The 13,407-nt window shown below is 43.6% G+C and overlaps 1 protein-coding gene across 1 annotated transcript in view; it reads right to left on the bottom strand.

Annotated features, from left to right (window-relative positions):
• Nucleotides 1-13,079, bottom strand: part of TRIM67 (tripartite motif containing 67) — a 38,705-nt gene extending 25,626 nt beyond the window's left edge. The window contains exons 1-4 of the mRNA XM_014951278.1: nucleotides 13,022-13,079; nucleotides 6,752-6,847; nucleotides 2,637-2,759; nucleotides 1,222-1,332 (exon numbers count right to left, since the gene is read on the bottom strand). Of these exons, the coding sequence (XP_014806764.1) occupies nucleotides 1,222-1,332; nucleotides 2,637-2,759; nucleotides 6,752-6,847; nucleotides 13,022-13,039 (348 nt within the window). The 5' untranslated portion in view covers nucleotides 13,040-13,079. The remainder of the gene's footprint in view (nucleotides 1-1,221; nucleotides 1,333-2,636; nucleotides 2,760-6,751; nucleotides 6,848-13,021) is intronic.
• Nucleotides 13,080-13,407: the final 328 nt, after the last annotated feature.

Below are 13,407 nucleotides of genomic sequence, written 5' to 3'. Positions count from 1 at the left end.
TCAGTGTTTGTTGGTTGCCTTGAAAGCATCATTAGATAAACCAGGAAAAGGTAAAAACAAATTTTTTTTTAATAAAGGGCAACTGCAAAGAATGAAGCCACAAAGGTTATAGGAAAAGTAAGCTGAAACAAAAACAAAGTATGTATCTAGCTAGCATGTAGATAAGACAAAGGTTTCATTTGTCCTGCAGTTCTCAACCGACAGCCTGCTAAAATCTGTGTAGTCTTCAGATTAATATACACCACACACTCCCAGCTCTTGCTTGAGACCAGACGTGACAATAACAATCAATCTGGAGTGCTAATAGGTTTAAGTTGACTAATTCTCATCCTGTTTTTTAGGGATGCTGTGACAGACCTCTGACACTCATGCATTTATGTGTGCAGCGTGCTCTGTTCGGCTCACAGCCACGTGCAAATCATTTTGTTTGATGTGCCTTTCCTCTTAGGCAATTAATAAGGCAACATAGCTAATAGGGAAAAATAAAATAATTAATAAAGTAATAGAATTAATTAGGCAAAATAATTAATTGGCTAAGAAAACTTGGGTTTTATCTCATCAATAGACACTTTTACTGCTTTCACTTAAGAAACAATATCCTGCGAATTAAGGCCGTATTTTACAAAGAGGGTACCTGGATCCTCCTGCTACCAGACACATCTTGTAGCCCTATAAGGTGCAACAACCTCAGTGAAGCACAGTTACACACAAGCCCTTAAGGATGGATTTCCTCACAGGGGAGATGCTGAAAGGAGTCTCAGAAAGAGTAATGCAAAGGGCAGAAGCAAAAAGGGGAGAATTACTACTCTGCTGAGCCATGCATAGACCTTTCCAAACTGATCAGAGAGCTCTGTGAGGCCCTGTACTGAGTTCCTCGGGTGAGAATAAAATAATACTCTGGAGGAAGTTATCGTTGACTGCATAGCATCTCTCTTTCAGCTCAGAAGGAAGGACTGGCAAGAGGAAAGACGTCAGCCCTCAGGGAGGTGGTGTGAGCACTAACTCCACACCTCTGTTGGAGAGCGGCTGTTCAAAGCCATCCCTTCACTGGGACGTTCATGCAGCCACTGGGCTATCAGAGCTTTTAGAGTGTACTAACAGGAGTTCAGGTGAACCTTCCTCGGAGGTAATAGAGGCTAATTAGCAAAGCCATCCATTTTTAGATTTAACTTTAACATATTTTCTTTCCTTTTTCCCCCAGAACATCAGAAAGAAAAATACCTGTAAAAACCCAGAGGGATCATTTTCTTTGATAACTTCTAAGCAGTACTCCATAAGCCCCGTGGACTGGCGTAGCTTCAGTGTACAGTGATTTATCTGGTCCCAAACAACCTGGAAAACAAGCAGTTCTGATGACTGCCTCAGTTTACAGTGAATATATAATCTTATTGTATAAGATTATTTCAGAAGAGACAACAAATGGAAGAGTGTGCTGAAGCTATGCTTAATTTAGCTGCCATATGGCCATTGCCATATCTCCATCAGCTACACTCACTTGCTCTGTATTGTAAATACTGATAATTAGCTTGGCAAAATGTTGTGCGCAGAGAATCTCAATTTTCAGAACAGATTAATTGCTCAAAGATCAGGCTTGCTTGGGGCAGAAAGAGCACAGAACATGTTTCTGCATTTGCAGTATTCACATTTGCAATCACACTTTCACTACAATCTGAGCTTTTAAAGAACCCTTCACTTAAAAGACAAATATTATAGAGGATAACTGCAGGAGTGGTTTCTTGCAGATTATACTCTACCATTCCTTTCACAGTTCACCACTGAGCCTTTTCTGCTTATGAACACATTGCTGGGATTAAGAAATAAAAAAGATGCATCTCAATTTTCCCAGATTTTGGACGCAATTCTGCTCTCACATGGCTGTAGATTAGGCCTAATAGCAATGTGTTTGACAGCACAACTCCTGAGGTGCAACAGGCTAACGGGAATAAACCACAGGACTAGCTGTGCTGTTAGCAGTATGTCTTAAGTGTTGGTTCTTGTTGAGCATGAGATTTTTTTAAATTGCTGATCTCAGGTAGACTTTATTCAATGTTTGTCATGTTAGATTTTGCACTTCAATTTTTCCTTCTGTCTTAGATACTATTAATGTTACTGGCACTATAATACCTCAAAATCACATAAGCAGTTTGATGTTTCAAGAAATGTGTCTATTTAAACATTTCTTGACTGCCACCTTGTTCAACCATTTATAGCTTTGCTCTCCCACACCCCTTTACTGCATTTCTTTAATATCTTTTGAGTAAGCACATGAATTTCTGAGGGTGGTTGCCTGAATTTCAAAGGTTTGAAGAGACAACAAAATCCCAACATTTTACTTTGGCAGAAGGGCTTTCTTGCATTTGAAAGGTCCCAGAATCCAAACCACACAGGTTTCACTGACAGGCACCTCCAAAGACAGCCCAAAACCCTCAGATAAATAAAGATTGATGGCTGGATTCAATGAACTGCTGAAATATATGCCTAATTTTAAGTGTATAAGCACAGTTCCGCCAAATTGCTGATGGACTTTAGGATTTGGTCATTAGGAATGTTCACAGTGTAAAGGGCTGGGGACTTAACAAAATGCACAGTAAGATGAGGTATTGGCAGTGTACCCAGCTGACGAAAGTTGTGCTCACCTTCAGCTTGTGCTCACGTTCTTTGGTCACCTTTGTGAGCAGTTTTGCCTTTTGTCGCGTTAACGCATCAACCAAGGCATCACACTGAGCGACAAGACAGGCTTCATAATCCAACCCATTCTCCTAAAAGAAGGTGAGAGTCATACTCATCAAAGAAAGCATATTTCACACCTTAAGCTATTGTTCATTCTTACCTGGTTTTCCATTCAGAAAAGATTTCCTTTCAAGACTTCAGTATCTCTGTTGCCTTTCTGATTTCATTATAGCTGTACCAGTAAAAAGATGCATGCTATGAAACAAAATAGTAACATGCTATGCCACAAAATGGGCTTATTTAAAACCCTGATATACTGGCACTTTCCAGGTAACAGATGCAGTACAACATAATGTAAAATCTAAACCTAGCATACACAGTGCATAGATACACATAAGATAGTTCTGTCCCCGCTCTTCTAATTATCCCACTGTAACAACTTTGAAATCACTGACTCTATAATATGACAAGTAGAAGAGAATTATGGACGAGGAACTGGTCTACAGGTTTATTACAAGGAAATGAATCGGGTACAAAGCCCTGAGATGTTTATTGCTTCAAGTAGTTTTAAAAATATCAAATGCTTGACAGTGGAGACATGTCTTTGATTAGCTTTAAAGAAACATAAGTGAACATGGCAGGTTTTTATTCACATTGTGGAAAAAGTCTCTGCTAGGCAGAGGCCAGCATGTGAGGTATAAAACACCTGTCCCCACAGAGCCTTGCACTGGGCCTGGGTATCATAAACCCCTGTCCTATCAATGGGGAATAAACCCTGCTACCACAGCGTTCCACTGGAGATGTAGAAATCTGAGTAGATGGTACTACAAGGTCCTGAGCTGCCCCTCCTCTTGGGGATGGCTTTTTCTGGCCATGGAACTGATGCTGTAGCACCCGTTCAAAGGGATGTTCTCCCTCATTTCCTCTGCTCATGGCACTTGAAGAAGGAGAAAGTGTTCAGACTTCTCTTTCCAGGCGACATTCAGTTGTCCTAGCAGCTTTCCTCCCAAATCAAAAAAAAAAAAAGAAAAAAAAAAGAAAACAAAACCAAAATCATTAAATGTGAGAAGATTTTAAAGATGTGCTGAAGGAGCTCTGTGGTAAGCCATCACACACCTCTAACTCCTTACTATCTCTTAGCTCTTTCTGGTGATGCTTTTCTCTTCTTTTCTGTTCGTTGCTTTGTCTTCATTCTTTTGAGAGCAAAATGTTCAGCACTGGAATTCCTTCTCCCAATGTGATCCATGCATCCCATTCTCCAGCTGAGGGATGATGCAGGATAACCCTTCCCTGAGGGGCCCCCGCCTCAGTACTAGACCCACCAGCAAGAGGGGTGTGTGGAGAGACACCAGACAGCTCAGTTACTGTTCACAGGTTTGACTCAGACTCTTCCTGTTTGCGTCTCTCCCTCCTCGGCTTATCTCACACCCCGGCTTATCTCACACCAGACTCCCCCTTAAGCCCATTTCCATCCAGCTACTCCTGAAGCACTGGTTTGTGTACGAAGCCTGAATCAGTCGATGGCTGTAGTGCTTCATTTCTCTCCTCGTTTTCTGTTCACGCATCAAACGGGGTGTTTGGCGATATGCCTCTTTCAAGTGAGAAAGGATGGAATTGCTACAGCAGATGGGAAAACGTGAAAAATCAGATAATGACAGCGGCAAGGAGGAGCAAGGAAGCAACAGGGGCAATGAGGAACAGGCAGCTTCTGAAAAGAAGAGACCAAGAGATTTAAAAGTGACCTCAGAAAAGAGAAGGGAAGGAAAAAAGAGGGGCGAAACAAGAGATCTGCAAGGCAGGGAAAAGAAAAGGAGATTATGAATTTGCAAACTGACCCAAGCAAGATAAAAGCACAGCTCCTGGTAGCTCTGGCAAACTCAGAGGGGAGAGAAAGAGTGCAGATGGCTGCCTGGTCTGCTGTGCATTGAAACAGGATAATAAAACGTACATATTGCTCACTCCTTTGTGTAAACATACATTTTAACGACATTTTTGCTGAGGGGTAAATGTCTGTATGTGTATGTGGCAACCATCATAAGATTTCTACTAGATATAACCTGATCTGAGATGCATGGTTCTGGATATAAATCTACACACAAAAGCTACATCTATTCCGCCCCAAATAACAGTCCAAGGACCATTTTTCTGGTCCAGATGCCAAAAGGCACAGATCAGCTCATGACCCATCTGAACCCTTCCCCTCAAACAGCACAGCTGTACCAAATCTGCCTACCAGGAATATTCCCAGGTGTGTGCTATCATCAAATGCTGCTTGAGCATCACCTGGGAAAAGTACAATTTGCCATGAGAGAAAACCATGCCAGGGAGCTAATTAAGGGTTAAAGGGTGTGGGTGATGGTCTCAGAGCTGTGCCCTAGCCTGGTTTTTCTTATGAATACATGTGCAGCTGATTAGTCCTGCTGTTTCAGTTTGCTGAAATTTGATGTCCCCGCTCAGACTCCTGCTGGAGACTGGCCCAGCGTGCGAGGGTGAGACCGAGCTTTGTGCCCAGACGTGCCCAAATGTTAGCGGGTGGTTGCTGGATCCAATTTCCTCTTCTGTCTTCTCCTCTAGCATTTTAAGCAATGAGCAGCCTCAAAGAAATGGCTTGGTCTTTTGATCTAATTGTTGCAGCTCCCTTATGCAGAGCAATTTGGCAGTGATTTTATTGAAACACATTAAAGGATTTTACAACATAGTCATAAATAGTCATAATAGGCCAGCTTTAGGTTTCAGGAGGGAAAAATACATTTTTAATGGAGCTAGGTGATTCAAGAAAAGATTGGTGATAGACTACTGTTTTGGATGAGTTATTCCATCCTAAAATAGCTTTTCATACCTATAGGACAAATGACTCCCCAGACATGCCTGTCCTTCTCTTTGGACAACAAACGAAGCCCAAATGACTATGGTAGATGAGCTACATAACTTTGAAATAGGTAGTCAGCTGAGAAAAACCTCATGCTGTGTCTAAAACCTGGCATGTGACAGGTGCCAGTCGGTGACTCTGCACTGGATTCTTTCAGTTAGATGTGCTTTGTTTTAAACTAGTTTCCCAGTCTTGGTTTGTTCCCTTCCCCATGTGGCCGCAGAAGACTGAGAGGGTGGGTAGCTTACCTCAAAGCCTGGGCAGCATTTGAGGTAAAAATTAATCATCTGGAGCGTTAAGTGGAATTTTGATTGATTAAACTCTAAACCGAATACAGATTTTTTAACTTCCGCTGTGGCTTTCTGTTAGTAACAGGAATAGGACTTGCTTGTTGATGGAAGATGAGCAAGCAGCAGAGTGGGTATATCATAGAGCAGATGATGTATATTCCACAAAAAACACACCACAGCAGCTGCAGGTAACAAGTGACCCATCATGGGCACTGTGCAGCTCAAACTCCAGCAGCACATTTCCAGCCACGCTCTGCAGGATGAGAAGGACCTTGAGGATCGTCTGACCTCCAGCACTGAAAAGTCTAAATTTGGTTGAAAATGGGACTTGTTACATTTTGGGTTTGTGCCCTCAATTACTGCACTCACCATGAGCCCTTTTCTAACTATTAAAGCTGGGCAATTATAGGTATGAAAGTATCTTCTGCTTAATAAAAGACCACATTGTTTTAGCAGCATTTGTTTCTTCTTTTTTTTTGACTTCCTATGAATACTCTAATAAACAGGTTGACTGCATTTATTCCAGAAACGAGCACATTTTTAGAAAATGCAAGATGAAAAACAAGTAGTAAGTTTTGAAAGTGCTAAAATGAGAACTTATCTTACATGCCCAGTTGAAGCAATTGCAGCCAGGAAGGAGCCCAGAAGCATGACCAATGGATTCAATCAAACACTAATCAACAGAGCTCAGATGTCCAGTATTGAGTATCAGCTTCTTGCAATAAACAGCAAACAATCTAGGAGCTAAGAGGGGCTTGCAGGCATTATTTGATGAATAATTTTGCCTGGCAAATCCATTCAAGAAAGGTTAGATGATTCCAGGAAAGATGAGAATAGCACAGGAAACAAAGTCATCAAATAAATTATTCACTCAGTTCTATTGATTACTGTATTATCAAAACAGCTAATATTCTACAGTTACCTGGATCTGCTGCAATAAATTTTTCAGCTGAACCAAAAATTCTTTAGCTTCCTTTGCTTTATCTGAAACACCATTTAAAGCCTGAGACAGCTGTGCCTGCAAGGGAAAAAAAAAGGGAAAATTAGAGATAAAATGCAAATGTGTTTCTTACTAATCCTTAGTCTTGATGATTAATAATGTGCTAAAAGGCTTCTTTGCTGTCGTATGTATTCTTACACACACAGAGTGTTTGTGCTAGAAAAGAATAGTTAAGATTTTAGTTGTAATAAGATTTAATAAAGGTGAAATATGCATGTGGGGGCAGCCAAGTATTGTGTCTGCACATTCCACTTTATTGCAGTGACTTGGTAAGTCAAAGTACCTTTTTATAAGACAGCTACCCACATATATAAGGAGATAATAGTCTTACACTTACACAGTAGCATCTGTCATGCTGAAAAATCCCCAAATGCTTTCCAAACTGGCACTTTTATTTTTTTCATCAAAGCTGAGTTCTCTATAAATGTGGTAGATCCTACCAAACCTGAGAAACACTACGACTTCAAAGACAAATCTGCATTTTCAGACTTCATAGTAATGTCCCTTTGGGGCTCCAGTTCCCAGGCTCTCGGCCAACAAAAGGGTGAATATTTCGGGAAAAGTTGGAAAAAAATCTTCCTCCAACTTTTGACTGGTAAAACATATGGAATATGTCTTTTGTAAGTCCACACTGAATACCTAACCTCCCCTTTCCTCAACTGGCACTTGAGACCTCTAAATCAAACCTGAGGCTTCTCAATGGACTTCCAGGATGAGAAGGAAATGGTGGTTCTACACCCAGCAGACCCAGAACTGCCACGGTTGACCAGAGCAGCCCTGGGACAGCTTCCCTGGAAGTCTGGCTGGGATTACAGAAACTGTATTGCTCTGCTTGTGAGCCCACAGCAAGCCCAGATGCAGCATTGCTTCTCCATGCAGGCATAATGCAGAGAGACTGGATAGGTCCCATCGTGAATGTTCTGCAGGTTAGACACTTTCTTTGTGGGTCTACCCCTCAGGCAGACTTGGCAACTACCAGATTGCCAATGCCCAGTTAATTATCCTCACCAGATATGACAACTGACATCAGGAAACAGAAAATGAAGTATCTTTGTTAACGTCAGGCTTTCAGAAGATTGCCTTAGAAGGGTGCCTCTCTTGTTTCCTTAGAGCTAGAGTGTGATTTGAGACAGCACCTTGTATGTAGGAAGGTGCAAAGGTTATGAGTCTTTAAGAGGAGACCTAATTGAAACCCAGTAAGTCACCACTCACTCTCTGCTTCCCTCTTGCTCCTGAAGGGAAGTAAATGACTCCATCCCTGAAAAGGGCACAGCTAACTTCATCAGGTTGCCAAAGTTTTGAGCTTACCTCCTGCCTGAATGTCTCCTACTCGTCCTCCCCTTGTGCTCACTCGTTTGTGTGGGACAGCAAAGAGCAGACCCTTGCAGCTCCTTCTGGGCACTTCCCAGCCCAGGTCGGAGGCAGGCAGCTTGATGTGGGCAGAGGCACTGCCCGACCCCGCACGGCTCCGCGGGAAGTGGGTACAAACCCTGACTGGGAGCCAGGAATGAGTTATAGAGAAAGAAGCCGTCCTAGGTTTTTTTTTTCTCATATTCACACAAACTACTTCCTTTTAGCCCAGTTGTAGGTGTAGCATTAGTGCTAAATTTGAAAATAAAATATGCTTTGCTACAACTCATTTGTAACAAATGTAACGGGAAGACACATTACTGTGTATGTTTCTCAATATTTGAATATTTAGTATTCTCTTACATAAACTCTTGGCTCTGCATAAAAATTTAAAGCGATGATGTTTAATATAACCACTACTTGAGGTCACAGAAACAAACATCAGGTTCTTGAAAGAGTACTGATTTTCTGCCAGAGCAGACAATCAGGACTTCAGATCAGCCCTCCGTGGGCTGATTGTGGTTGCCAGAGTTAAAAGCCCACCCTTTTCGATTGCAATTTCTGCTCCATCCACAGAGCACATCCGAGCCTTTGGTTTGTCAAGCTGACACAGGACAAGGTGTAAGTGGCATATGACCAAGCAGCTGAGGAGGAAGCGAGAAAGAAACAGGTGGCAAAAGCATGGTATGCTCTGCCATTGACTGGCTTGACCGAATTGTCGCAGGGGGACAAGGGCTCCCTTCTTTCAAATCAAAACCAATGCTTGGTCCCGACAAAAGTAAAACTTCCACTTTTCCAGCACCTGCCCTACCTCTCAAATCATCTCAAAGTGCATTTCACCACATAAGAAGGGCCAAAAGCTATATGTGGGCATCACAGCAGTCCTAGAAAACTGTATCACCTCAGGCAAATTGCAATTGGCGTATGTACCGATGGCAATTAGCACAGTCACGCCCGGATGGCAATTAGCACAGTCACGCCCGGCTCCGTGGCAAAGAGCTGCAGTAGAAACTCAGTGTCATTGTTCAAAGGGCTCGTAAGCAAATTGCTGTGTTCATTAAAACCTCTGGCTGCATTAACGTAACTACAGCATGAATCTGAGGAGAAGACCAGATCTCCATTTGTGAAACCCACTTAGAGATAATAGCCTTGTTTTTCCAAGCATTTGTCAAAGATACCTTACAAAGCAGTGGAATTTAGTCATGCACTTCCCATTAAAATCAAATGGAGCTGCATGACTAAGCCCTCAGTAAACCAACCAAGCCATAAAAAATGCCCTGTACTCAGAGTAATCTTTCCTGCTGCAGACATATTTACTGGAAGCCAAACTGAAACGTTACAAGCTCCATTGACTGTGACAATTAGTAACTCCTGACAAACAGTATTCTACCTGGTCTTATCTTTAATGCCTGCTCTTGCAACCAATAATGTGGGTGCTGGAGATGGATACCAAGGTTTCTACTTCTATCAAATACCGGAACAGAGTGATAACAAGGGTAAGTAATTAAACCCAGATGGGCATGGAAAACTGATGCTTCCTTTGATTTTTGAAAATGAACCAGATAATGCCCACGTCCTTTTTCAGCCAAACAGTTCATGCTCATTTAACTTGTTTTCCCTTCATCTCTCTTTAGCAGCAGATTAACCATTGATTAGATAAGGTTTCCCTGGTGTTGAATTCTGAAACAGCCCTCATGTTTTTAGGAACACAACTCTTTAGGCCAGCAAAATAAAAGTAGGTATCTGGAGTTTAATACTTGCCTTCAAGCACCTGTGTGCCTGCCCTTCACAGACCCATCCAGCTGTGGCTTTTTTTCAGTGTTTTGGTGTGTATATATATATATACATATCTATATGAAACCACTTAGAATGAGCAGAGCTGAAATGTGTCCACCATGATTCCCTGTACTGGTAGGTCAAAAGGTCTATCAACTTAAATCTGACAATAGTGTTCACTGTTTTTGCTATGACCACATAAAAAGACTTAGCTTTGGCAGTAGTCTTACACAGTTTTACTTAATAACCTTAAACTGCTGGTCCAGATGCACTTTTTCATGCAAGTGAATATAATAAAGTCCATCTAAGTCAGTGGATTTTCACAGATTTATGCCACTGGAGGCCTGTTGTTATTTCACACTGTTTTTAACTTCTCTGTAGGCGAAGTTACATACAGTAACATACCCCATTAACAGGGGCCAATCAGCCTGGTACAGCTTTCGTGCCAGCAGTACAGCTGAGGCTAAATGTACATTTCATTGCATGGTCTGCAGCACCGTATGGACAAGGTTGTACACTCTCTAATTTGCCACTAGATCGTTATGTAAGGCCCAGACAAAGGAGAAGTCAAAGACTTTGAACAAAAGGCTAATACAGAAGTGGAATGGAAATGGATCCTGAAGCTGAAGGTGGGCAGGGCTTCTGGAAAAGCAGTTACACAGTCAGCAGAGAAAATGTTTGAAGTTTGCTGCTGTGGGATGAAACTGTGCCCTGAGAGGTGGGGAAATGGCCCTGGAAGCCCTTCTTAGGTGACAAACACCAGCCACTGGCCTTAGAAGGACTTAAGCAGGTTCTTGTTAGCTGATGGTGAACACCTGTCAGTCTGTGAAATTTACTGGGCTAAGGATATTTCCAGACAAGCCCTTTCAGCTGCCTCAACCAGCTATGGCTGGAGCATCTGGAGAGAACGCATAAAACTTGAATTACGTTTGGCATTCCACTCAATGTAAGTAATTTATGGTTTGGCCAAAGTAACTACAGGTAATAAACTTGTAAAAATCGCTGTATGTGAGAACTAATTCTGAGCAGAAGTCTCTAATTCCAGAGCAATTTATCTCAATGAATGGGATCTGATTCTGTAGGCTGTCTGGCTATATAGTTCCATTATATTTATTTTGTGCCAAGCACATTGTTCTGGGAAAAATAATATTCACAAGAGCACAATTTTAGAGTCCCCAAATTAGTTAATTTTCAGTATTTTTTTCTTTTGCTGGAATTTTCACATTGATTGAGTCTGTAAATCAAGAGCAAAATCACATTCTGTGATACCTCAGTCCCAGAAAAAATTGCAGTAAAAACACAAACCACCAGGGTATTGTTCATTCTTTTGACAATATTTGACAGGAGGAAAGAGAGAAAATTACTGACTCTGATTACATCAGAGTTTATCACATTGTTCAAAATGCATCAAATAGTATCAACTAAGGTAGACCATAACACAGCACAAGCTGTTCTCTCTCCAAAACATCAACCACACTTGAACATCGAACTCAGTCCCCGCTCATTAAAATAATTCTGCTCAGAAGTGGATTCTGCCATTGGCATAAGCAGCAATAGCTGCAAATTTGCAATCTGCTCCTTCCAGGCCAAGAGAACTTCTCCTCTGTACAAATATCCATCCTGTTAGGGAGGAGGTGGCTGAGCCCTTGGCAGAGCATTCAAGCTGAAAGATGTACTGAAGAAGTTTGTCTTTCCCAGATGGACTAACTGTGCAGATCGCCCTATGGGCATCTTTTTTGAATTTTAAAATCAAAAGTCAATTTTTTTACCTTGCCAAATGTCTGAGCCTAGCTTGTGCTCAACCACTCCACAGCTGAGGGATGATGAGACCAGTCTTGATTTTATCCTCTCCTGGAGCATCTGAAAGGATCTCTCTGTGCTTCCTCTACTGCCAACTGCAGCAGAGAGTGAGAAGGGAATCCTGCAGCCAGAAGAGCTGGCCAAGTGCTCTTTGCACAGCTGTGGGAAAAGTTCTTTCCCCCCAGTACAGCGGGAAGCTCCAAAGGACTGCTCTTAACACTCAGGTATTAAAGTCACCTTTGTATCTTCATTTGTATTAACTAATCATTTTCCCAAGGTCCACTGCTCTTAGCAAGAGAGAGGTAACTTCATACATTCTTTCAACTTCTAAGGTCATGTCTTGCTCTTTGTTCAAGTTGTTGCAAGCTCTTATTTTTGACAAGAAGAATGTGGCCAAGTGACCCAGCAGCTCTACCAGACCTTGGCAAACCCCCTTGTGTGGCCAAGTGTCTGGCTCTGATGTCTCCCCAGGGAGCTCCAGGGAGGGCTAAGGAGCATCGCTTGCAAGGAAGCATGAATCAACCGTGACATTAGGTGAAACAGAAAAAACTTTACTCGTCCCCAGACCCTATCCATCCTACGATTCCTTACTCATCTTTGTGTCATGAAGACACAAAGCCATTTTGCCTGGCCTCTTTGGGACTGGAGTGGGGAGGGAAGACTTCTCTGAAGAAGTCAGTGTTGTCAAAAGACAACACGATATCCCGTGATCCTCTTTATCACGCTTTCCTGACCTAAAACATTCAGGTGGCTCTGTGACACTCTCCCTCATTGGCACACGGTGGCAAATGGTTGTGGCATCTTGCACGGAGTCCCTGGTGAAAGGGAAGTGGTGAAAGGGAGGTGGTGAAAGGAAGGAATGAATATACCATCTCCTCACTGGCAGCTGCTGCCACCCGAGAGAGGATGGGATGGCCAAGGACACTGTGGAAGGCAAGTAAATTAGCGAGACTGACTCGCTAATCCCAGGTGTCTGCCTCAGGGCCTGGTGGATCCTGAGATTTGAGGATCCTGAGGCCTGGATCCTCACCTGGCTAAGGTGAGGCCAACATGGGAGGGTTTCCAACCCTGTGCAGAGACTGTGGGGTCGCTGGGCAGTCAGGAAGGACTGGAGACCTCAAAGCACCGTACCCTGAGGAAAAAAAAGCCTGGAAGGATGATGGACGTGAAGCGGCCTCGTGTCCCACAAACTCCAACCCAATGTCAGGGCACGGGGACCACCAAGTCCCAACGCCGAGCACCTCCCGGCCGGCCGAGGGGACTCACCTTGTGCTGCTTCCACATGGCACCCAGCGCCTTCACGTCGTGCTTGCCGTGCTTGCCCTCCTCCAGGCACTGGTAGCAGACGGGGCTGCGGCAGCTCACGCAGTACATGCTGTAGTTCTCCAGGTCGTGCTCGGCGCAGGTCGGCAGCTTGCGACCCCCGCCCGCCCCCTTCCCGCCGCCGCCGCCGCCATCGCCGCCGCCGCCGCCGGGGGCGCCCGGTTGTCCGGGCGGCGGGGCCAGGCGGTGCTTGGCGAAGGGCCCGCGGGCCGGGTGGCACCGGAGCTGGCAAGCGGCGCAGTACAGCACCTCGCACTGCTCGCACAGCACGGCGGCCGGCTCGGGAGGGCTGCGGTCGCACAGCTGGCACTTGGCGGCTGCGGCGGCGG

This window comes from Calidris pugnax, unplaced genomic scaffold, assembly GCF_001431845.1.
Source record: "Calidris pugnax isolate Ruff unplaced genomic scaffold, ASM143184v1 scaffold24, whole genome shotgun sequence".
NCBI classification, from domain to species: domain Eukaryota; kingdom Metazoa; phylum Chordata; class Aves; order Charadriiformes; family Scolopacidae; genus Calidris; species Calidris pugnax.
Note: the sequence above shows the minus strand (reverse complement) of the source record. Positions and strands in the feature narration are given on the sequence as shown.